The sequence below is a fragment of the Cinclus cinclus genome, chromosome 20 (genome assembly GCF_963662255.1).
Source record: "Cinclus cinclus chromosome 20, bCinCin1.1, whole genome shotgun sequence".
NCBI classification, from domain to species: Eukaryota; Metazoa; Chordata; class Aves; order Passeriformes; family Cinclidae; genus Cinclus; species Cinclus cinclus.
The window spans coordinates 3,854,083-3,879,795 of record NC_085065.1 but is presented as its reverse complement, the minus strand read 5'-3'; the positions used below and the strand labels follow the sequence as shown (position 1 = coordinate 3,879,795).

At 41.0% G+C, this 25,713-nt stretch overlaps 1 protein-coding gene across 2 annotated transcripts in view; it reads right to left on the bottom strand.

Annotated features, from left to right (window-relative positions):
• Positions 1 to 1,201: 1,201 nt before the first annotated feature.
• Positions 1,202 to 25,713, bottom strand: part of B3GNTL1 (UDP-GlcNAc:betaGal beta-1,3-N-acetylglucosaminyltransferase like 1) — a 100,981-nt gene continuing 76,469 nt past the window's right edge. For both annotated transcript variants that reach the window (XM_062506295.1, XM_062506296.1), the window contains 5 exons: positions 22,256 to 22,380; positions 14,409 to 14,544; positions 5,062 to 5,130; positions 3,765 to 3,839; positions 1,202 to 1,282 (listed from right to left, as the gene is read on the bottom strand). In XM_062506295.1, coding sequence (XP_062362279.1) covers positions 1,202 to 1,282; positions 3,765 to 3,839; positions 5,062 to 5,130; positions 14,409 to 14,544; positions 22,256 to 22,380 — 486 coding nt within the window. The remainder of the gene's footprint in view (positions 1,283 to 3,764; positions 3,840 to 5,061; positions 5,131 to 14,408; positions 14,545 to 22,255; positions 22,381 to 25,713) is intronic.

The window sequence follows — 25,713 nt, the reverse complement described above, 5'->3', positions numbered from 1 at the left end:
GTTTTGAAGAAGGTGAGTCAATTCTTCAAGCAGCTACCAGGAATCCAGCTCATTTCTCACCCCCTACAAAATGAAATAGCTTCAAAATTGTCTTTAGTGAGATCAGTGTGATGGGGAGGCTCATTCATACTGTAATTACACTGTTACTTTATGGCTGTAATTAAATCCCACCATCCCAACACTTGAACAGTGGCTGTGTGTTTATATAGACACATCTCTACAAATTTGAAAGGAGGGAAAAATTCAGGCAGAGAAGCTAAAACCAAGCCAGTTTCTCTGTGAAGTTAATGCTGCAAACTGCAGGTGTTCACTTCCAGTGCTCCAACCTGGCTGGCTCAGATTCTGTTTGGTTTTGAAGAAAGTAACTATAAATGAGATTATTCGATACGTCTTAAGGATTTTTGCAAGCTGGACTGGCAGCTGGAATTAGTGGAATTAGTGGTTCTTCACTGTTGATCAAGTGGTTCTGAACTCTCACAGAGCAGAGCTGATATTGGCCACGAGCTGCACACACCCCAGGAGGAAATGCTCCTTCACCCACAGCCCCTGTGCTGCTCCACTGCCACTCAAAGGGAACTTTATAGCACATTCTTGAGAGATTTTGGGTTGTAAAGTTACACCCTGCTGCAAGAACAGCACAAGCTGTGCTGGCACAGCCTGAGTATTCCAGCAGGGCAAGGTGCAGTGGAAAGGGTGAGGAGCTGCACCTGAGCTCACCTGGCTGCCAGGTGCTGCCACAGACACAGCCGTGCTTCTCACACAGCCCCAAAGCTGAGGATGCTCCCTTTGAACCAGCCCTGGCCCTCTGCAGAGCCCTGGGAAACACCAGCAGCTCTCTGGGAGCAGGGAAGGGCTGAGGGCTCCAAGCAGTGTGTGACAGAAAACTCTGCACTTGCAGTGCTTCAGGCTTTGCCTGAGGCTTCCCTGTGGTAACAGGGCTCTGGTGACCCAGAGCTGTGCTTGGTGGGTGTTTAAATCAGAAACACAATTTACCAGAGTGACTGATGTGCAACAGTAGAACTGAGCACACAGCATTACCCTGGTGTAACCATGACCTGCCTGACAAAGGGATTACTCAGCTCAAAGATTAAATTCACAAAGCACAAATGACTGAGAAGTTCTAAACTCCTGAAGAATTTCTTCTTCCTGCACCCAGGTACACAGAGAGCAGCACACTTCAGTAGCACTGCCTCACCTTGGTTTAGTTGAAGTGATAATAATCCATCCCTTCCTTCAGGTTCAGCGTGTCCAGGTTTGTTTCAAAGGCTCCACCTGTCAAGTCCTGCGAGGGAAGAACAAGAAAATGAGATCAAGCTCATTTCAGGTTGTAACAGGCTTGGGTTACTGATTCTTTAGGCCACAGAGAAAGTCCCATTTGCAGAACTAAACAAACAAGCCAAGGCTCAGGAATGTTTCCACTAAAAAAGTTCAGGATATGGTGAAAAGTTAGTGTTCATATTAGTGTGGGGGGTTCTCAGACAACTCCTCAGCTCTGCTGTGCTGCACTGGAGCACACAAAGGCTTCTGAGCCCAGCTCTGCTCTTGAGTTTGCTAACTCAGACATTGGCAGAAAATGGACCAAGGGAGTGAGTTGGACAGAAGAAGAGGTTTGGGTGAGCACTGATTAAGTTGTCTGTTAAAACAAGCCCTTCATCAAGCAGATGAAGTACTCTGCAGAGTTAAAGGTGTTTCCTTTTGAGCCCCAGTCAAGTTACCAGGACAGGAACTGGGTGCATTTGCTCCATGAGCAACCTCAGTGATGTCATTAAGTAAACAAGGCAACTTCAGCATTCCTGAGCACTGGGGTCTTCCTGGAATCTTTAAATACTAATCCTGAGGACTGTCACCAAATAACCCCCCCAAAATTAATGCTGACAACGCTACAGGTGGGGGATAAAGCAGTTGCTCATGTTTGTGTGGTTGGCCCAGAACAGCAGAGTGAAGTTTTAATTGTGAATGTTTAGGATGGGAAGTTACAGAAATGGAGTCCCACTGAAACTGGAATTGAAGGAGTTGGAGAAAAGAACCTGCTTTGTAGAGGGGTTAAAAAAATACATAAGAGACCAGATGCTAAATTTAGTGGGAGAGTTAAAGACAGATCTTTCATTCCCAGAGCACAGGAAAAGCCAGGCAGGGCTGTACAATAAGAGATCTAACCCCGAATTTTCTGAAAACTTTGGACAATCAAACTAGTTTAATTGCTGTGACAGAAAAATAAAAATCCCTTTCATTTCCAGCCATTGGAATCCAAGCCTAGCCAGGGCACAATGCAGAATTTCTAAGCATTTTGCTTTTACCTCCAAGTGAGAGCAAACATGGAGCACAAGCCCTTGGGTGAAGTGGCCCTGCAGGGCCACACTGCTCTGACCAGCTAAAGCCACACTTGCATTCTCTTCAGCAGAACTCACACACAGAGCAGAATCCCATCTCCAGCTCTCTGTGAAGCCATTGTAAAATGCAAACTGAGCAAAGATCAGAGGATGCCTGCTTCTTCCAGAAGGATTTGCTCTGGTACCAAAGCCATGTCAGTGCTCACAAGGGAGGAACTGCCTGAAAAAATAAACGTGCCAATGCTGCTCCAAGTACAAGGCCAACAGTCACTTCTTGTAAACAACCCACTTAATAAACACATCTAATCTTCAAAATCACCCTCTCAGAGCTGCACACAAACATGCAGGTTTTGTCTGTATCAAAAGGAAAAAATAATCCCCTACCATGAACAGCAAAATAAAAGCCAATAAAGCCCCTAAAAGCATGCTTCAGAAAATGGTGATGAACTTAGGCTGGTAAAGAATAAGCAAGGAGAAAATGCTTAGTGGCCACAAGGGGAAAAATAGACTGAAATCCCAACTGAAGTCAGACACCAGAGTTTGCAGACAAGATGTTGTATAATAGTCTCATTGTAAGGGCTTCACAGATTAAATGTGCTTTAGAACAGGTTGCACAGATGTTTTGTCTGGGGACTTCCACCCACTGTTATATGCAGTATGAAAAATTAAATTAGTTGTCATAGTACTTGCTGATCCAAGAGTTTATCAACCAACAGTACACAATAATGCCCTGAGGCACTCTCAGTCTGGCTTTACAACACAGAATTAGGAGCTCAGAGTTGATCATGAGGTTGGGAATGCCAAGTTAAAAGCAGGAGGAGAGGAGATTCAGCTGATCCATCTCTGAAGAGATCCAGCACAGTGTTACAATGTCAGTGCTGTGTGGAGCAGCAGGTTTTAGTTCTGTCAGAGGGGTTTTTATTTGTGTTCACCACTGCAATCTATTTGCTATTTTAAAGCTGCTGTGTTATAGCAACAGAAGAACTGCTGGTTATCATCTTTTAATTGCATTATCAGGGCAGTTAAATCAGTTGAAAAAAGTTACCACAGTCAGATACAGAAGATGCTTCAGAACTGGCAGGGCCAAACAAAATGGCTTTTAAGGTCTGATTTATAAACAAAGCCTTTGCCATACATGGGGCTGCAAAATACTTGACCCAAAGGAAGCTGAGTGCATGAGGTCATTGGGGTGCATTTGGTATTGGGCAAGGAAGTATAACAGATCCAGCTCCTTCACAGGAGCTGTCCCTTTTCTTATTTTTACCCAATACTGCTGATTTAAATCCCAAAATACCCTGCACAATCAGTTTGATTAAAAAAGCCATTCTACTGTACAGCAAAAGCTTCTGGGGAAAGCCACTTAGCATAAATAGAAACTCTTTTTGCTAAGGAGCAAATGCTGCTCCTGCAGATGGAGCCGAAGGTGGAACTCACCAACTTCACACAGATCACGAAGGGTGGAGTCGCATCCCTGAAGTGGCACACAGGAATTTTTGGTTTTGGTCTCTCCTGCAGGAAGAAGGGAAGAAGTACAGGAGCACTCAGGTTACTTGCTAGCATGGTTTTAGGAGCTGCTAAAGTCTAAAAGGGGAAAAAAATATGTTGAGCCATGATGCTAGAGACCTTTCTCATTCTCTGCCCGTTGTTTCAGCCCCCATCAGATTTTAGTGCAATTGTGTGAAGTTACACCAAAGCTGAATTTGGAGCTCTCTGCTGCTGAGAGGAACAGGTCTCACTGCTCCACTGCTTCCTCCTCACCTCCAAGTTCTGCTTCCAACCCTTTCCCAACCAATTCCCTCTTTGATCTGATGGCAAGGTATGCAGCTTCAATAGCATGTCCCATAAAAAACTATGTTCCTTCCCTTTTGCTGGTTGTTTTCCATTTTAGTGAGCTGCATGAGTTCCTGTGCCCTCAGACAGCATCAGAGCAGGCACAAGAGCAGAGACAGGGAAGGATCTTTCCCTCCTGGGAGCTGTTAAAGGGCTTATGCTCAGCTGGGACTTCACCATGGATCCAAAGCTGCAGGATTTTCTAAAGATTCACAACAGTTGAAGTACAATCTTCTTTACAACTGATCTGAGAAAATGGGTTTGTTTTAGGAAGACCAATGCCCAGGATCTGTGTCATTCATATTGACAGCATTACTGAACTGCTAGGCAGTGAGTCCTCAGTACTCCAGGCTGAAATGCTGACTCCCAACTATTTTCATGCAGCTCAAAGCACTCAGTGTTCTCCCAGTGTAGAACTGCACAGCCACTCCAGGCTAAGCACAGGCTGTACCTGAGGAGGGGCCCTCCTGTCTCTCCTTCCCTCAGTCCCATTCCCATCAGATACAAGGATCTGGCAAACTCAGGGTAATTTGATTCACAAAATAACTTGCTTAAATAAACTTTTAATTTTGAGGGTTCCTTCCCATTATCCACCATAAACCAAATTCTACTCCCATTTAGAAGACAAACCTATCAGCCAAGACTGTTTTACCCCATCATCAGAATCCTTTCAGTATAAGTATTTTTGTCTTTCTAAACTGACTTTGCTGAGTGTGAGGCTGACAGTCCTGGCTCCAGTTTGCATTCCAGTGTCCATTCCCAGCCCTCCAATCTTCTGTCACGGCCTCTTTACCAAAATGAGCTGCTACACAACATACAAGATCAGTGACAAATTCCTTCATCACATTCCCCAAGACACTTCTAGATCACAATAAAGAATGCAAGAGTGGTTGTAACTCACCTCAGATTCCTCATAAGTGTAGAATCCTTTTGTTATTTTCTTTTCATCGACATCACAAAATGCAGTTACCTGGAAAACAGAAGCAGAATGTTTCAATAGCAGTAATGTAATGTATCTGTGAGCAAAGCTGCAGGCATGGGAATGGACACGGGAGTAGGGCAGAGCACCCTGGGCCTCCTTTGGAGCTTAGACCCTTATTAAATCCTTTCTGGGTGGGTGTGTTTTCCAGAGTTGAGGAAATTCTGCAGTTGTCTATGAGCACACTCTGATCTAAGTCACTGACTGCATAGGGAAACACCTCCAACCCTGTCCTCAGGGAGTAAACTCAGCCCAGAGACCAGTCTCATTTTGGCACTTCCACTAAAACCCAAGATGAGATGGAATAAAAGCCTCTCTCTTCCTGTCCACCCCAAGTAGGGAATGTACCCCCAGACACCTCAGGACTGTGGTGCTGCACCACTGCTTTGGGTGCTCTGCAATTCCAGCCTCAATTCCAGGGCACAGCACACCAAATTTGGGAATTCCTATGGTTATGGACTCGAATTTTTCAACTGAAAAGTTCAGCAGATCTGATGTTTAAACACAAATAATTACTGCTTTGCTTTGCTTATTAGAGTTATGAAAGCATTATTTGCAGCCCTAGGTGCCAGATATTTCAGATGGGTTTTTATTTGCATTCCTCATAAATATGCAGGCAGAATAAATGCATGCCATCTAAAATACACAGTGGCCTTATTTTTGAGCCACTAGGTTGCCAGGAACATTTTGGAAGACTTTTTAAAATAAACATGGCTATGTTTTCCTCTGACTTCCGTTGGATCTATTCATATTTATCTACATGGAGCTCTTATGCTGAAGCAGAACAGTTGAGATAGTTAAGGTCGTACAGAAATCAATTATTCTGGTGAAAGCTGGATAGCAGCTTTCATATCTTTTTAATTGCTCCATTAAAAATTGATTAACAACACTTACTGCTGAGAAAATCTGAAAAGCCAAACAGCTGTTTATTAATTTATTAAGTTAGAGAATGCTGAAAAGGCTGGCTGGCTTTCCGTGTCTAAAATCTCTCTCACACATTTTCTTCCTGTGATTAAGATGGTTTTCTTTTACCTAAAATGACCTCATTCTGTTTGTGCAGAGGGAAACACTGTTTTTCTAATACCATAATATCACTTTCTTCATTAAACATCAAATGGCAAGAGAATGCAAACAAAAGTATCAAGGGATTGCAAATAAGGTTGCAAAGCACCACTGTCCAAAGCAATGAGGGAAATGAGCTGATAAACTGGAGGGAAGGGGCAGGGACAATCCTTGGAATCCCTTAGAGGGACACACTGAGACCTGGAGAAGAGGTTGCCTGAAACCAGGCACCAAAGGAAGAACAGAATGTTAAAGAAACATGGAATTTCCACGGTGGGGCTGTGTGAGTGAGGAGTCACTTCCTGGGCACATCCAGAATTTGCTCTGGGTGATTCTGATGCAGGGATTGCACCAAGGACATTAACCCTGTGTCAGCACTGGGAGGGAAACAGAAAGGAAGGAGGGAATTCAGGAAGGTCCTGGACATTGTACAGGGTGTCTGTGGCTGGTGCAGCTGGGTTAGATTAGCACACACACCAAGCAGCTCCTTCACAGATTAATACACTTTGCACCTTATTTCCATGCCCACTGCAATGCTTTGTTGTAGCTGGAAAATCAGATGGTGTGGATGTGTACATACACACACAGATACATAAATATGTGTGTGTGTATATGAAGGGAACCAGTAGAAGTCACTGTGGAAAGAGAAGTTCCCTGGCTGTATTCTCTTCATTGTGTGCTAACCACCTTTAAATTTTCCAGTATTCAGCAAATCTCAGTTCTATCACTTGTGATTTACTGTCCTGGAAGCTGTGATCATAATAAACAATATTTAGCAGTATATGCCTTCAATGTCAACCCAACAGAGTTCTAGGAACAAATACAGTCCAATATGCTGACTTACTTTCCAACAAATGAAGGTATTTTTGGAGCTGCTTAGGCTCTTAGAGATAATAAAAACCAAAACAAGTTATCAAAACTTATGACACAAGGTAAAGTGAAATTCTATTTACACCTCTCTGTCAGTAACTGAGAATTCAGCCGCAAGATCTGTCCTGGAAAGTCTCAGTGGTCACCCTCAGTGTGTTGTAACCCAGTTAACAGAAACCCCTGACTGGTGCCTGGACCTCTCAGCATGAATCCATTTCTCCCTCATTAATATCCCATCTCAATCTCTGTCAGTTTAAAACCATTTCTCCTTGTCCTGTCACTACATTCCCTTGTAAACAGTCCCTCTCCAAATGCACTTCTTGTATCACTGAATTGCCATTAATTCTAATCCTCCCTCTCAACCTGGGCCATCACCCAAATTTCTGGGTGTAGAAAACTCTGCCCTTTTCCACAGTGACTCCCCAGCCCCCAGAACACCCTCACACAAAACCCCTCAGTGAAAAAAATAACACAGGTGAGTCTGTGACAAATTTCCCTTGGAAGATGGAAAGAGCTCAAACCCTTTTTTGTTATCACTGAGGTATTTCCCTGTGTAATTCTCAGTGGATTCAGGCATCTTAGATCTGGTATTTACAGTAGTATAAAACAGGTCAGACTTGAATGGGTGATTTTTCTGCAGGCTGCACACCATGTGGGTGGCCAAAATGTAAGTCAACTATTTTTCTGACACACACTATTTATTTTCCAATTAAAGCAAAGCTATGTTTGGAGTCTAAATACAAGACTTAGGCATAGTTGTTTATCCTATAAGGAGAAGTCAGGGCATCAGGCTTATGGGAGTTATTTACTTTATACACTATCAGGATAAACCCAGAGACACCTATTTATTTTCCTGCATTAATGGGCTTCTTTCTTGTAGCTGTTATGAAGAACATCTATCCACACATGAACTCCTGTCTCCCTGTGAGAAAGCATGAATTACAAAGCCATAAAGGAGTTTCAATTTGCTTTTTTTCCATTCCCTCTCCTTTTAGCAAAATCACTGTTTGGCAATACCTCTGACAGTATGACACCATTGAGTCCTCAGATCACACTTTGTTATTAATAAAATATATTAATTTTTACATGTTTTTGTTTTGAACATCACTTGTATAAAAATCTGCACAAATACAAAATTTCCAAAGGAAAGAACACTGCCAATTCTCTCAGCTCAAAATTGGAGGAGACAGCTGGTTATCTGCTAGAGGCAAGCTATGGAACCACTGTAAGTCATTTTTATAAACATGGATTGCAACTTCCATTAACACTGGTGTAAGGGGAAAAGGAGAAATTGCCTTCTCCCTTGTAAGAGAAAGTTTACATAGCTCAAAAGATAAGAGATTTACTAGAAACAACCTCTGCTGGGGAAGACACATCTGAGGAAGATAAAAGCCCTTCTCTGGCTGGCTCTTCCTAATAAACACAGGGGCTCTGCAGGGCCAGGCTGGGCTATCAGACCTCCCTGGGGAAAAGGAGATTAAGGGGCAGTAGATCCTCCCCTGGGCACAACCTGGGAAGTCACTGAAGGACCAGGAATGACAGAAAAGTGCCTTGGGTGCAGCTGGGACTACCTGCCTGTTTGAGCTCTGCTGTGATTACACAACAATTTAATTATTTGTTTCCTGTGTAACTGGTTGGCTACTGCAGAGAATGTTTCCTCACACTTCCCATTCCACTCAGATTTCATAATGGAAAACCTGAATGATTTCATCAGCTCAATGATGTCCTTTTATGGTGAATGATCTTCGCAGGATTTTATTCCCCCATCTTATTTTCACCTGTGGTTTAGTTTGGGTCTGTAACAACCTGTAATCAGCACATTCTCAAGGTCTGTTTGAGCTGCAAGGACATGAGAGGCAAGTTTCACAAGGGAGAGTGAATAACTGAGTAGACCTTGACAGAAAACTGAAAACCCTTTCAATAAATGGTCCCCTGCACACTGTGACTTCTCCCTCCTCATAACATCAGTTGGTGTCCTCAGAGTCACCTTCAAAGAGACAACCTGCAAACCCTACCAAATCCTACTGAGCAGATCTTCCCTGCTGCATTCCCTCCACATCTCATGGAATCCCTCATCTGTCTTAAACTTCTAGTGAACCCTGTTAATTCTTCTATTTATAATTCTTTCAATGAAGCTTGTAGAAAGCCTCGGGAGCACGTTAATATACATCTCTGCAATAGCAAAATCAATTTTGGTCATTCATGTCAAAACAAAGTAACTGAAAGCATTAGAATGCAAGTTTAAAGAGATACAGCTAATGGCAAACAGGACAAGAGACACGAAGAGGCATAAACAGCTTCTGCCATGCCATGGAACCAGCAAGCACCAGTCACAATCTGAGTGATTTGCTGTATCAGGACCTGCTTTCATTTCACCTCTTTAGCACTACAGCCAGGACAGAAGCTGTGGATATCTTTAAATTTCAGGAATGCTTCTCATTATTCCATTTATACACCATTCCACCGAAACTAGCAGCAGCTTTCCCCCTCTTGCAGATATCCACAACAAAGTTACTGGAGAATTTTAACACCAGAATCCAATGTGCACAATAAGCTGCTGAACACTGGACATAAAACCTTTCCCTTAGTATGTACAACATACACCTGCCTTCATAGGTGTGGGACCTCACTGCCAGAGACTCATCCCTACAGAGTGAATCTGAGTGATGCCAGGCATGTTTTGGGTGTGCACAGCTCTGTGCTGACAAAACAGAGCTTGCAAAAAACCACATGGAAAGAGCAGGGAGATTTCCCGGCCAAAAAGTATTCACTACAGTCCAAAATGAAGCCTTGATTTACCCCACATCATTTTAGGGTGTTTTATTCCTAGATTTAACTGAAACTTTCAAATTTCATCTCTCTCCTTGTTCTGGAGGCTTTTAACTTGCTGTCACATTGTAATTCCACTGACAAGGTGGGTGCAATATTCTCCCCTTTATTCATGTTTCTTTGCTTTCCATGTCCCCACTCCAGGCTCTGATAATGCCACTCACACTTTTAGAATGGTTAAAAATGCTACAAAACTTGAACATCCCTTGGCTGTGGGAATGAGCTGAAGGACCAGAAGGTTTGGTGATGCTGCTCTTGGAAAAAAGGCAAAGGGAAACCAATGGATGATTTTGGAAATGGAAAAAGGGCCTTCAAAATACTTTTCCTGTTTGCCACCAGCAGACAGGGTTGTCACAGAGGAATGGCATGGCCTGGTGTGCACAAGCACTGTTTCCAGCCCATTTAATGAGCTGATGCTTATTTGGTCCTTTCCCTGCTTTTCCATGAGCCACTGGAATGCTATTTGCAGCCATCGGAAATGACACAAAATGCTAATGCTTAAATTCTCCTTTTAGCTGAAGTTTGATGGAAAATAAAAGAGCAGACAAGACAGCTCAGAAACCCTCCAGGCACATGGAGCATCCCAAAAACATTTGGTTTCCATCTTCAGCTGCAAATTATAGACACAACGGATGTGTTTTAAACAAAAAAAGGTCTGTTTGACTTCATTCTTGCAGAAATGCTAATACTGAACCACTGTCAGCAATGTGAATCAAGAAGGGGACAGCCAGGAAGCAGAATTTCCCTAAGAATACTGAGATCATGATAATTAATTCATAAAAAAAACCTACCAGTGGAATAATTTTTTTCGTGTGTGGCTGTTTAGCAAAAATACTGAGCCTTGGATTTTTGCCTGATTCCTTTGGAGACAAAGCATCATTTCAATATTCACCATACAGATGGCTGAGGGAAGAGGGAGAATTGCTGAGGTGTCCTTTTCTCTTTTAACATAACCATAGTTCACATTCACACTGTTTTCCAAACAAACTAAAGTAATAATTTGTTAGTGAGTATGAACATAGACAGACTGCTGCTTCCTGGAATTGCCTGAATTTTGTTTTCTAAGAAACAATGCTCTTTGGCACAGGGCAGAGCTGGGCTTTTCAAACATCCCACAAAGACCCTGTCAGCATAACAAATGCAATTGCTTTGTTTACCAGGTTCTAAAGATACTAGAAACATTCCTTTATTTGAAAAATATGTTTTCTTACACACCCTAAGCCTGACAGCTCAATTTATTTATCTTCCTGAGGATTTAGTATAGTCTAGGTTTGTTTCAAAATTACAAAATAACACAAGCTGTATGTTGTAGATGATTTTTGGGGGAGGTGTTATTATTTACCCCAGGAGTATGTGTCCCAAATTTTCTACAGGTACTTGGTGCCAGTTGAGAAAACAACCCTGCAGTGACTCCACAGTCCAGCCAAAGTCAGTCAGAACATCTGATGAAATTCTGCATCTCAATAGAAGTATGCAGTCAAACAGCATAGGTGAAATTTTCAGGAGCCTAAACTGACTTAAATTATAAAACCAACTAAAATTAAGTTTAGACAGCTATACTCTGTCTAAATTTAGTTTTAGTTGGTTTTACAGGTTAATACATTTTTATGCATATAATTTATAATTGCCATTATGATTATATATAATAATTAAATAATATATAGATTATAATTGTCATAATAAATTAATAAAGAATACATATATTTAATTAAATCTTAGTTAAATTATACAGCTGATTTTGGCAATGTTACCTGCATTTCAAGGGTATTGGACCTTTTAAGATCACACTGTTTTACACAACTGGACCTTTAAGAGGAGAAAATGGTAATTATATAGAGGTAACACATAATCTTTTGCCCTAAGGGGCTTTTGGAATTGTATTTTAAAGGCGTCTAATCTGCATAATTGATGAATTCATATCTCAGGGTCTCCATTTATTTACAAGACAACATGAAATTCCATTTGCAGATTCAAATTGATACTAAATCTGGTGTTCTCATAATTAACAGAATATATGAAAGCTTAAATCTTGTTAAGTTGGTTGTAAAGGGTGAGACAGGAAAAGCATTTTATTGTTTTCAGGACTGGAAAGAATGAAACAACAACTATTTACAACCTTTGTTCATATGGGATTTTAGAGTCTTTGGCAAGAGTTGCAGATTAGTCACAAAATACCTGAAGGATTTTTGAGGAAAAGTAGAATATGGAGTTTCTCTACTGGTCTTTTACTGTTATTCATTTGGAATAAAATGAAAGCTGCCATGAATTACCCACTGCAAATTATATTAATTCACTTTCTGAAACTCCAGCAGCATAATCCTTTGAATAGCTCTTGGAGAAGTGAGGTATTTCCCTATTTCTGGAGCCTTTTGCCAGTGACTGATATGAAACACAAGGATATCATTTAAGTTTCAGTTCTGGCTGAGATGGATAGACTTGGGATCTCACTTTTGGAAAAGCTAGGAAGTTACAGTGCCAATCATAATGAGTCTGAACAGATACATACAATTAGTGCTTTAATCACTACAGAGAACACTGACTTAACCAGAAATCAACCACCCAAAAGCCTCTATCTCACCTAGGATGAGACAAGTCCTTTTCTGAAGCAATTTATCTTTGTTTGTTACTGAGAAGGCCCTGAATACTTCAGATAACACATCAGACTGAGGGGATGGTTGGATTGCTCTGTGCAGGGTGTTAAGGATCACTGTGCCTGCACTGTACAGCACTTTTCTGCAGTACGTGTGCAAATTGAGCCACACTTGGCTCCTGCAATTGCATCTGGCACGTGGGTTTGCTGAACCCACAAACTCGGGGGTTAATGCTCGGTGCAGAATTTCAACGTCCACCCAAACCAGGCTGGAATGTGTGCAACTGTAACCTTGACAGAAGCAGAGCAGTGTCCCAGGCTGAGCAGTGCCAAAGCAAACGTTCTGGGAAGGTCAGCAGGGCACAGAGCTCATTTCCCAGGAAAGCAGCTGGGCTTGGGGTCTTGGGCAGGAAAGTGGCAGAACCCCAACAATATTGTTTTTCTCTTGCCTTTTTTATCCCCTCTGCTGTGACAGCTTTAAGTCACTCTGTGTTGAATGGGACATGAAGTCCTGGAGGTGGCAGCTGTACCCCAAAGCCAGGGAAAGGCTCTGTCATATCACCAATTTCCATTTTGGCTTGGTACAAAAAAAAGCTAGAAAACTAAACCAAACAAAAATCCCAACATCTGAGATGGTGAGACACCACTACAAAACCAACATAGTCTATTTTTTCTGCAACATCTCAAAAATCTACCAGACAAGATGCCATCCCTTCCCCTGGAATCTATTTTCTAATTTTCCTAATTTCCAAGAGAGAGAGGTACAGTAGCTGCTGAGTGTCAGATCAGTGGCCATAGTCAGTTGGTGAAATTCCAAAGGTGCTCAGCAAACAGTAATAGAAGAGAATATTTTCATAACCCCCCCCAAAATCTTGTACACATTGCACTGCATGACCAAGATAAAATCCTATTTAATGGACAGGTCAGTCCTCTCTGATTAAAGCAACTGATTTATAGTATTTAATATATTTTCATACAGCTCACCCACAGCCAAATGGTGGCAATGACTGAGGAATGGCACTGGAATGGCACTGGAATATCAAGCAGGAAATTCAGTTCAGTTTTTGCTTTGTACATTTACTGTCTGAGAGTCTCCCATGCCTATTCAGTAATTTTAACTATGTGTATACAAATGTCTTCTATTTTTTTACATGTGTGTGGTCTGAGGGGCACAACATTAATCAGGTTTTTATATGTATTTGTCATTTTGTCTTCCCATCCATATTCTTAAGAAAAGAAAAACACATGCAGCAATAAAATGAATGTTCTGTGGCTCTTTGTAAGAAACAGCCATTTGACATTAGCCCTAAAGCCTTTATCTAACACAAAGTTATTGCACACAAGAAAATGCTATAAAAATGAGGTATTTAGATTCTTGGACAAATCTATCCTGAGAAATATCTGCCACTGCCAAATATAAGAATTTTCAGCTGACTGTGAGGGGGAAAGTCACGTCCAGCAGTTTCTACTCACCCATTCAGCCAACCCCAACTCCTTTTTTTTTGGCAATCAAGCTTTTCAAAGGGAGTCACAGTGACCAAGGATGTGACCAGTATCCACTTTGGAACTGGGCAAATACTATATAGGTATGGATGACCCTTGACAAGGCAGTTCAGTAGCATACAACACAAAAGAGTTGCTCTGCTCACCCTGAGTACCTGCCTACTACAGCTGTGCTTAGCAGGAACATGGTGCATTTCTTGCTCTCCATGCCCACCATAAGATCTAAATGAAATATCATGGCATTCTAAAAGAAGAAATACATCACACAGAATATTGAGAATTGCCCCAGCTTATATTAATCATCAACAAGTACTTTGGGGAAAAATATCTTGTGAGAATTTTGCTGTGTTAGATGAGAAGCATCACGAGGGCATATGAAGAAGTGGGTTGGTATAAATGTTACTTTCCAGCTCACCTTTTTCTGATTAGCTGGTGACAAGCTTCTGTAGAGCTTCTTGCCTTGCTTGCCAGCATTCCAAATGGTGAATGATGTCCAGGAGCTCAGGACTCTGTCCTCAAGAAACCTGACTCGGTGGCTCCAGATGGTTTCCCTGGAGAGTTGGAAAAAGGGCAGATTTTAACCCCTAAAACTTTTAGCATTATTATAGACCTATATGCATATGTACACACTCACCTATGTGTAAGCCTGACTAAAGTGATTCATATAATACAAAAAAAAAAATCACATCAAAACATTAGACTGGAAATTTCTGAGGGAAACGTAGAAAAGAAATTCTGCGGAAGCTCTCAGACAAAAAACATTCGGATAGATAGGAAGTAGTAGCTCAACAATTGTATTTTCAAGAACCCTCCCAGATCACCAGAATATGAAAAGCTGCAGCTGTGATAATGAAATTCAACCCTTCCCACACCTGTACTCACCTATGAACTGCTCTAGAACCCTGCAGTGACACAGGCAAAGCATCTCCTAAACCAAAGCTGAGTTCCTCCTGTTCCATCTGCCCATGGGATCATTCTCCTTGGCTGATGTGAAGTTGGAATCTTACAGGTTTAGAAGCCTAGCTTTCCCCCAGCACCACAGCATAAATGCATTTGCAGTGTGGTATTTGGCTCAAGCCTCCAGCACGCCGGGTGTCAAAGTTCTGAATCATCCTCCAGAACAATCACTGAGCTGCACAGTCCCACACAAATCACCTTGTTACCCCATTCACACTGACCAACCTGCACACACACATTTCACACCAGATAAGAGAGATTTAACTGTAAAAATTCCCAAGTATTATTTGGCAATGACACAAACGTGTCTCTCCCTTTGTTTGAAGGCAACTTTCATAAGAAACTGCCTTTCTAGGAAAAAAAAGCAGTGGGATTATTTTTTCCTTCCAAAAAGCAGTATGCCTCATAGAACTTTTAAAAACATGCTTTAGGAAAAAAAGCAAACTGGCAGATGTCTATGTGCATTACACCCTTAAGTCTTCATCTTTGGGATAATTTCCACAACATAATTAAGCCAAGTGGTTGAGGTAAACAAGGGTGACACTAATACCAAATGACAAATCCCACGGCTCTGGAACCATCCACAGCAAGGGAGCAGTCAACAGCCCGAGATACTGAAGATCTGTTGACATCTTCAACAAGTTCAAGACAGGTTCTTAGAAAGAGAAAACAATGTCAAGGAAAGCAGTTTGTTCATGGTCCATTTCTCCCAACTGGCAAATCCACTTGGGCAACTACAGCTTTTTTTCATGTTTGAGTGTGTGTGTTCTACACTACAATGTAAAAGTCAAGACTACAACCTTTATCACAGATTAAAGAAAACTGCCTGCTGTTAAAAACATCTGCTTTATTTCCAGCATTCACTTAATATTCATTAACTAGGAACCCACCTCAGACTTATTAAACAGTTTCCTAGAGAGATTAAATTGATTTCCTCAATTTGACAAATGAATCTTCCTAAACTACATCTCTTGAGCAAGGCACCTTGAGCTGTAATTTTCTTTCCCAGGAAATTCTGATGTACCCCTAGTGGTGTCTCCTTATTTAAGGCAATCTTCAAATGGGGTTTTCTATTTCCTTATTTGCATCATTCCTTCACAGCCCTGAGTTATATTTTGAAGACCCTCATAGGATCCAGTGACCCCACTTCACTTCAGCACAGCCAGATCCTGCTCAGCACTTCATCACTGATCCTGGTGTGATAACTTGGAAAAGACCTCGTGCACAAATAAAATGTCCCCACAGTTTCAAGGATGATGGCTCTCCACCAGCATTTTGACTAATGGAGCAAAAGAAATTCTTGGATTTGATCAAAAATCTCTTCTAATGCAACCACAAGATGCATTCCTGCTGCAAAGCTTTAACTGCTGCTGGCATCCTTTGACACTTGCCTTTTTCCATGTTCATGAGAGCATACTGTATTCCCAGAAGGAAAGTTTAAGGAACAAAATATGAAGGCCAAATATTTTTCCATGATCACTTTGCTAGGCATTACAGAGCTTCTGAGTGCTTCTGAAAAGCAAGATTATTGCTTTGCACATAAATGGAAAGGTTTAAAAAGTGATTTTCCTTTGAAAGGTGACTTCAGAAGGACAACACCATATTACATTCCAAAACGACTTCAGAATCTGTTCTGTTGGCTTGAGTGACACTGGCAAGTTTCTTTTCCACTTGAGTTTGCAACATTAAGAAAGCTAAAGTAAAAAACCAGGCAGCCTTACAAGGCACAAAAAGAACTTCTAACCAATTTCTAGGTGCAGTGCAAACACCGCAATCTACCTCCAGGCTTCTAAAAGATGTTTTTATTTTCATGGAGATGGATGTCCTTGCACAGCAGGATTGGTTCTTCCAGACAGTTTGTGGTTGCTGTCTAGGCCATGAGAGCCTCTGTGCCAGAGGAATTCCTACAGAGGTAAAATTCAATCAGACCAAATCTCAGTGTTGTTAGTCATCTGTGACGATTTTAGACTGAAGCAGATTTACTGACTCATCTCACCTATCAATGTTATCCTGGAAAAGCAAGTGGGGAAAGCCTGTAAAAGAATTTCACTCTGAAATAGAAGGGTATGAAAGGTATAAAACTCAAAATTAATTGGGTTGTTCAACCACAAGGATATTGTCAAACAGCTTCATTTAACACCAATACAAGACGTTCTTAAATACGTACTGTGGGTTGTAAAAACAAAGCCAATATACCCAGCAGTTGGGACTTTTTGTTTGCATCACCATGAGGCATTCTTACAACAACGCCCACAGAAAAGCATTGGAAGCTCACACCTCCATACAGTGTGTTTTCAATAAAAAAATTGAGTTGGATCAAACACTTTGAAGTCTTGAATTAACCCTGAAATACTTTTAATAGTGCAAGCTGAGATATCAGATAAACACAGAACTAAGGGGAGAATTTGTGACAGCTTTAGAGTGACACTCACAGGCTTCATCTCTGTGAGAACTCACTCTGCACAAACAATCCCACACGCTGAGGCAAAAGGAAGCTTACAGGTGTCAAAGGAGAGAGTTTCGGTTATTCCCTTCAGGTTTCCTGTTCACCCAATTTGCCACATTTTTTTGATGTTTCCAGGATAGATAACTGGGATTCCTGCCTCGAGGGATAAGGGAATGCCATTTTCCCATCCTTCACGAGCCAGTGCAGGTGTACCAGACAGGAGCTGTAGCAACGTGCAAAGGGTAATTAGAAGAAAATGCCTGAAACGATCCAGAGGTTGCACAAACCACTTCTCAGAGCTGATTCTCACAGCTATTTTCAGATTATGCATTATTACATATTCACAGCCAACAGCAAAACCTAGGAGGTATTATTACTGTGCATCACCCCAAATCAAGGTGGCTTTTCCTACCCATCTCAGAAAATATTAGAGTAAGCAACTTGCAGCAGCCTTTAGTACCGTGTCCAAGCCTGTATTCAGTTCAGAAGATTTTTCTCAGCCAGAAGGTGGGACAAAACTCTTCTCACTATACAACTTTGGTCTCATATCCTAATGCTCTTTCTTGACCCAAAGTCTTGAAATATATTATTTTCCCCATTCCTTTTGTTCTGTTGTCACAGCTTTGTAAAAGAAATGTTAGAATTTCCACTTGAAATGTCATTCTTGAGGCTTACATAATTTTCCTAAGATCTCACTTGCCATGGCCCCTCAATGCTCATCAGTTATGGAGCCTGGGAGGAAGAAGAGGAGCCAAAATTCTGCAGGAGTGAAACAAGGGTATTCATGCAGAGGGTGAGAATGACTACGCCGTGTGTTCCTCAGCCCCAAGTAGTTATTACCAGACCATCCACCCAAGTAATGCAACAATGGAGCTCTGTTAAAAATGTGTGGTGACCTACTGACTGAATACAGGAGTCAAGGAACATCTGCTCTACTCCTATTTTGAAATGAAAGATAATGTGACAATAAAAGCAACATGATTTAATGTCTGAGCTCAGTCAAACCTCACCATATTGCTGCACTGCCTTTCCCCTCCTTCCCCCAGTGAGGCCACATAAGTGAATCCACAGAGCAAAGACAGATGTACAAGTACTTGAGCAATGCAGAAATACAAGCCCAATATCCTGAGCAGTACTGGAATTTTAGGCATCGACTGCCATCCACAGAAATACTAGAGATCCATAAATCTGACCTTTTCTCCCTGTGCTGGCCCAGCACAGTGCTCAGGTAACACCAGGCAGGAAGAGGAGCTGCCCAAGTGAATGGCCTCTTCCAGGGCCTTTTTATTGATGGCAGGCTAAGAGAGTTCTGTATGATAGGTGCACCTCACCTGATCGATAAACCAGAGATGGATGAACAGAGAACTTCATAACCACAGTGAGAGCTGAAAAAACAGATCCCTTACAGCCAGTGCTGCATGCAGAATTCAAGGCCCTTACCATCCACAGGAAATTCAGAAATAAATGGTGTTTGAACCTTGGCCATACTGGTGGATAAACTGGTTTGTTTTTTTTTGGCGTTGTTCTGTTGAACTTCATGTGAACTTATTAATTGCTGGACTATATCGTCCCACTGAGTTATTACATTTACACTGTTAATAGGTTCTATTAATGTCTGAGTTCATCTTCAGGTCACGGGTCATTAGCTGAGGCATGGTTTGCATTGTGGCCTATTTTTCATGAAAGGCTTATTAAGAGAGCCAGAGACTATCAATGTTAATGGCATTTACTTTTCAAGAATCTAATGAGGTCATTAGTTTCCATGTTTAATTGAAGTGCCAAATGCAAGCGTAGAAGATAAAAATGCAGTTGACCTCATCTTAATTTCAGCTCTACAGGAATATGTTAGGGTATTCCTCTCTCCTGCCTATTTTTGGCCGTGTATGTTTGTGCAGGAAATGAAGGAGGCATTCCTGTGCTCACCACTGATCCGAGACCCGGCCTCAGAGCACCTCTGAACCAGCCAAATGTGTGTTTCACACTAAGGCCTGCTCCTCTTCGCTCACGTGACACTGGAAGCTTGCAGTGCCTGAAACCAGATGTTTCCAATAGATTATGTAATTCTGCTTATTTCTGCAGAGCAATATCATACTCGTTCTGAGCACAGGGGATCTGAAATTACTGAAGGTGCCCTTCACCATTTCTGTGTAAAAGATCTTAGAACACACAAACCTTCTTTTCCACATGTATTAAATTTGTCTTGACTTAAAACTTGTAAACTGCTCCAAGGATTAGCTGCATGCCCCAACCACCTGTCTTCAAGAGCAGCACTACCTAAAGACAAGTGCAATGTTTTATTGCTCACCTCACTCCAAGCTCACTTTCATCTCACAGTGAGGTATTGTTGTATATACAGTTCCTTTCTCTCCCTTTTGGCAAGATAAAAATCTATGAATTTTAAAATGTTTTTATTATACATTAAACTTTCTTACTCCAGTATTCCTCACTCTAAAGGCAGCTCTGATATGGTCTCACATCAATTTAATGTGGCCGTGCAGCACTGAGTACACACAGCCCTAGGGTACAACACCAAATAAAGTTATTTAGATCCAAGAGATATGATATGTAGGATTTTGTGTTGTGAATTCCTAGCTGAAGAGAAGTTTCTCAAAATCCAGCAGGTATCCATCACTGACTTTGGATGAAATGACAATGAGAACATTCATATTTCTGCATGCACCTAATGAAATCTAAATACAGACACTGAACTTCATGCAGATTCTGTCATGCACCCAAAACATTTAATAATGCAGACTGATGCCTCCAGGGTAAGGGAGAATAAGATTTAGTTTCCTGCTTCACAAATATTCTCAACTCCAGATATTTGTTCCGGAAGGATACTAATCATAAGAAATGACCTAAAGCACATGAGTGTTTACAATTATACATACTAACTAGGAAAAAATAAAAAAGAACTAAATGTCATTTGCTAAGCAGTTTTACATATATTTTAGGAAGCCTGAAAGTGCAGTGAGGCTTCTTTCCCCCTGGAAGACTCTGAAAGACACCCACATAAACTGAAACTATCACAGGCTACGAGTGACTGTTGTCTTTGCTGAAAAGAATGAATGATACACCTTTGTATAAAAATGTCCTGCTGTGGTTTTTAAGACAGAAACTAGGCCTACAGTGTTTAAAAAAAGATCAACTTTCCTACAGACATAATTTTGATCTCAGACAAAATATTAATTTGGCTGGTGAGTTACTACTTCCAAATCCAGGTCTAGGCTAACTCAAAATTAAAAGATGACTTGGGCCAATGGCAAAAAAGCAGAACACCCCAGAAAACTGCTCAACAAAACACACCATATAAAGGAAAGGGCTTCTAGAAAAGCCAGAACATGCATTAAATAAAGTGGAACGACCAAGAGGCAAATTAGGCAAGACCCAACTTAAATTATAAACTGAAACCTTTGTGATGAGTCCATTAATCTCTTTTTGTTCAACGCACACTTTGGACTCCAGACACAAACTCCAACCCTTCACAACTTGGGCAACAAACAAGGGAATGAGACAAAGAGTTGCACAACCTCATGTTTGGAAAGTCACACCAAATCTCATCCCCAGTAGTACCACCAGGAAGCCAAGAGCACCAGCAGCTCGTCAAATTTCTTAGAATGAGACAAGAAAGGCGCCAATTTGGCCACGCACCCTGCACATCTGAAACAGCTCACAGCATTTCCACATTCCCCCAGAATGCTGTAATTCAGGGTGCTTGTGCCACACAACCTTGGAGATCTCAATAAGCAACAGCTTGCAGTAAATTCAAAACAAATTAATTTCCAAGAATTAGATGCTTTCCCACAGATAGAAGCAAAAGGCTTCCAAGAGTTCTTAGCATCCCATAATGTGGGGCTGAAGAGTTGGTCACTAGCTGCCAAAAGGATCACACAGTAAAAGAGGGAAAAGAAAAAAATCCTCACATTTCAACATGAATGAAAAGCAAAATAATTTATCACATGCTTGTTCGCAAAATCAAAATCATATGCACTGTTTGCTTGAATGACCTTTTCATGATTAAATGATTTTATCTGGATATGCACATTTCTATGTATTTATAAAGATCTGTAGTGACATGAGACTTATTTAACCATGAGACTTATTACTTTTACACTATGTACAGCAACACAACAATACAGGGATGGACAACAAAAATGTACACAGGAAGTTTTACTGGTTAGTTCTACAAAGCCATAAAAACAGGACTGCCTGAAAAGCATGCTTATAACATTAATCAGTAAGAAAGCAGTTTACTTAATTATCACTGTGATTCTGACATGGGCTTCCTAAAGGACAGTACAACTCATGTAATTTTTTATTGATGTCAATGCATGAGAGAAAGGAATAGCTTTGGCTCAACTTGTAGAGGAATCAGCAATTTAACACCTTCTTTAGGGGCTGAGCAGCCCAGGAAAGGCAGTGGGCAACAAAAGCAGCTTATAAGGAAGCACCTGAGATAATTACTCCTAAACATCCTCAGGGATTTTTCAAACCTCATTATCTGATTTAGGTGGTTTAGATCCTTTAAAACAAGAAAATAATATATGTAAATGCAGCACATTATCAGATTAAAGGTTTGGTTTTGGTCTGGTTATTTTTTTTTTTTCAAAAGACCATTTTTGTTGATCTTACAAGTTTCTGTTTACTTCTTTAATATTAAGGCAGTTGATTTTGAAATGAAGCCTAACATTTCAAAAATATTTTCTAACTTATGGTTCATACGGCAAAAAACAGGAGAATGAAACCCTTGTATATTACATATTAAAACTCTTAATTAAAAACCCCAATGCAATTTCAGCATCTTTGCTGCCTATGATCCAAGAGAAGGGCTTTACATCCTCCTAGAAAGCACAGCTTACTCTAGGACAGAGTGGGTTGCAGCCTGGGGATGGTACCGGTAGAGCAGGAGGCAACGGTTCACTCGAAACACTCCACCACCCTTCTGGAGATGTTCATAAAAAAACAACAAATCCTCTGGGACACCCTGCAACAGAAAACAGTTATTATTTCAGTATTCAGTTACATCTGAGGATACTTTATTTTTCTGCCAAATGAATATGGTTCAACGGGATTGTTATCCATAAATATAACTTTGCTGTTGCCCAGGGAGGGTGTGGACTCTCCATCCCTGGAAGTGTCCCAGGCCAGGCTGGATGGGGCTTGGAGCAACCTGGTTTAGTAGAAGGTGTCCTGGAGGTGAAACAAGAAGATCTTTAAGTTTCCTTCCAACCCAAGCCCATCTCTGATTCTATAATATTATTTGTGTATGTCCCAATGAACTTCTCTAATGGGTCATGAAATAAATGCAGCTAATGCTGGTGAATGATCAGTGCTATTTATAAATGAAGTGCACCTGACTGCAAGGAAGGAGGTGGCAAAATCAACATCATCTCATTTTGACAGGGATCTCAAGCTTGGTGCAGGTGAGTCCAAAAGAAAAAGAAACCCAGCTGCTAAACAGTTTGTGCAGCCTAAAGTCCCATGTAACCAAATAGTTTATACTGAAAAGGATCAGTACTTGAGAAGGGGTTTTTCCTCATTTTACTGGAATTCTCCTTTCTCTGGCTGTCATGCAAATACTGCTTTCTACTTAGGAAAGGTGACTCAGGCCCCATAATGACAACTGCAATAAAGGCAAGCTCAGAATGAGGCAACATCTGAACTTTTTTTTCTTGAAACTTCCTTACATGGTACATTCACCCTCATGGGATTGCACCCACTGCTGCTGAAAACACTACAGGATAAAAGCTCCTGCAATTGTGGATCTAGCAGGCTCTAGGAAAAAGAAGGGATTTCAAAATAATTTCAACATTTTCCACTTAAAAATCATAGAATCTTCATGCAAGTGGTGCAGTGTCAGAAGGGCAATTATATGGCTCATAGCATTCAATTTCATTTTGTGGCATATGAAAGCATAAACCCATCTTTAAAGTCCTACACAGAAGGTAAAAAAGGTAGCATTAATTTATATTTTGCAAAGCTACAATTTCTTGAAATACTAGAACATTTTATTTTTTCAATGTTTAAATACAGATATTTCTTCCCTGCCATTCCATGTTTAAGAGGTCACACAATTTTTACCAGACTAAAAAGCTCCAGTGTCTTTATAAAACCAGGCTTTATAAAACCTTTACAAAACCAGGTGGGTCAAATAAATAACTAAGTGTAGCAACAAAAAAAAGCTGAAAGATAACATGACAAAATTGAGAAGGAAAAGAAGGTGAAGGGATTGAGATACATTTCTTTCTGCAGACAATATCACACACATGAATAACCAGGTCATAAACCTCAACATCAATTTTAACCATTCCATTTCAACACAGAAAAATAATAAGAGCACAAATGGAAAAAAAAAATAAAATTTCCCCCTATTACTACAGGTTCTGAGTTTCTTCCATAATTAAGAAAATGAGATTCTGTAATTAAAGTGTAGGACTGGCCCTCTAGTTATGAGAGCAGTTCAGTGACTATTTCTCATACCCAGCAGGCTGAGTATGCAGAGGGGTGTGGGAGTGGAAGAGAAATGAGACCAAAAGATCTCTGAACCCTGGAAAACAACTCCAAAGCCCTCAGCTGAACGTGTGTACCTGGGAGAAATGAGAATCCAGTCAAGCTCTGGACTCTGCAGCTCCAGCCCTCACTCTGATTCATGTGTCACACTGATTTGGGGCACACTCCCACATTCAGAATTAAATGGATTCTGCTCTGGCTGCTCATCTGCAGCTATTGGTTGTATTTGTAGATGTTGTTCTGATTTCTGGTTTAAGAGCTGCAATGTAGAATAAAACTTTTAGACAACCTCCTACAATTTATGCTTTATGTGAACCTACTTTAAAGCCACAAAAGATATCTGGGAGACCTGGAGTGGCAGCCAGCAACCACAGTCACCAAGAATACATGAAAAACACAAAACCAATTTATTTCCATTTATCTTGTAGCCCTTTGTATATTTTCCTTATTGTGGACTTTAAGGGAAATACTGAGCAAGCAGAAAAGTATAAACCTTTTTCTCTTTTCCAGTTACACACTAGACCATGTCTCAGGGTACAAGTGCAGCAGATATCAGCTTGCTGCAGAAGTCATATTTTGATTCAGACCTATGATTATGTCACATACCTCTCAGCAATTCCTTCTCTTTTGGATGAGCTTTTACATTATTCAAGACTACCGTTAATATGTATATTTAAGAAGAGTTACTGCAGAAGTAAAAGGATATTTCAAAATGCTGTTTGGTTCCAAGGGCTCTTTTGCTTTCCTTTAACTGGCAGAAATTCTCTGGAATAAAGTGCACTCAGCCCTAGGAAGGAGCAGGTGCCTTGTACTGCTCAGCAGTGGCCTCTCACATTACAAAGGAGCAGCACTGCCACACATTTTTCAGAGGAAAGATGTTGACTGTGTTATGGATCCTGCAGGGATGGGACTTCCTATGGCTCTTGAGCGTGTTAAGTTTGCTGCAGTACAAGAGTTCCTTCCCAGTTGAGATCTATTATTGGATCCAGATGGCATTTTAAACACCAGGAATCTTTGTGAAACAGCACAGCTTTGAAAGAAGAAGCTGTTTAACCACTAAAGGGATATTTTAATGCATTTTTTGAAAATTAATATCCATAGCTAAAAGTATCAATTACTAACCCAGCATTTCAGCAATAGGCTACCACATCAATAGCTTTCAGCAATAATAAATACAATTAAATTGCACAGTTTACATGTTACTGGACTACATGCAGAATTTTCCACATTACAGGCAAAACCCAACCCCACATCCTCTGCTGCAAAAAGGGATAAACTAATTACAGCTCCCAGAAAAAAAGCACAGCCTGCCCCTGCTCTGCTCTAACCAGCCAAAAGAAAACCATAGTTCACTTTATCACATTCCCACTGAACAGGGGAAGGGTTTCTGTTGGCCCAGTATTTTGGGCAGCTACTGCTTGCTGTGCTGATGGTTGTGATTCCCCCCCCCTTGTATGAAGGGGGGAAATGATGCCTTGGGTTTTAGCTTTTGTATTTTTTCCAGAATCTCCACTGCTCAGTGAGTAACTCTGAAACTTCATATTAGGTGTTAGTAAGTTCTCTTCACAGGGCAGTGACAGAACAATTCCTTCCCAGCTGGAGAATCAAGGACAACTGATACCCAAAAAGCAGAAACAAGGGTGAGGGGCAAGCCAATGGGGCTGAGACTTCATAGCCTGGGGCTGTGGTCGGATAATTGACTCCAATGTGTAAATGAACCAAAATTTGTAAAAGTGTAAAACTCATGACCAGGATCCATCTTGGATTTGATTTGAGTGTAACCCCAGCTGGGCTCTTGCACTGCCCA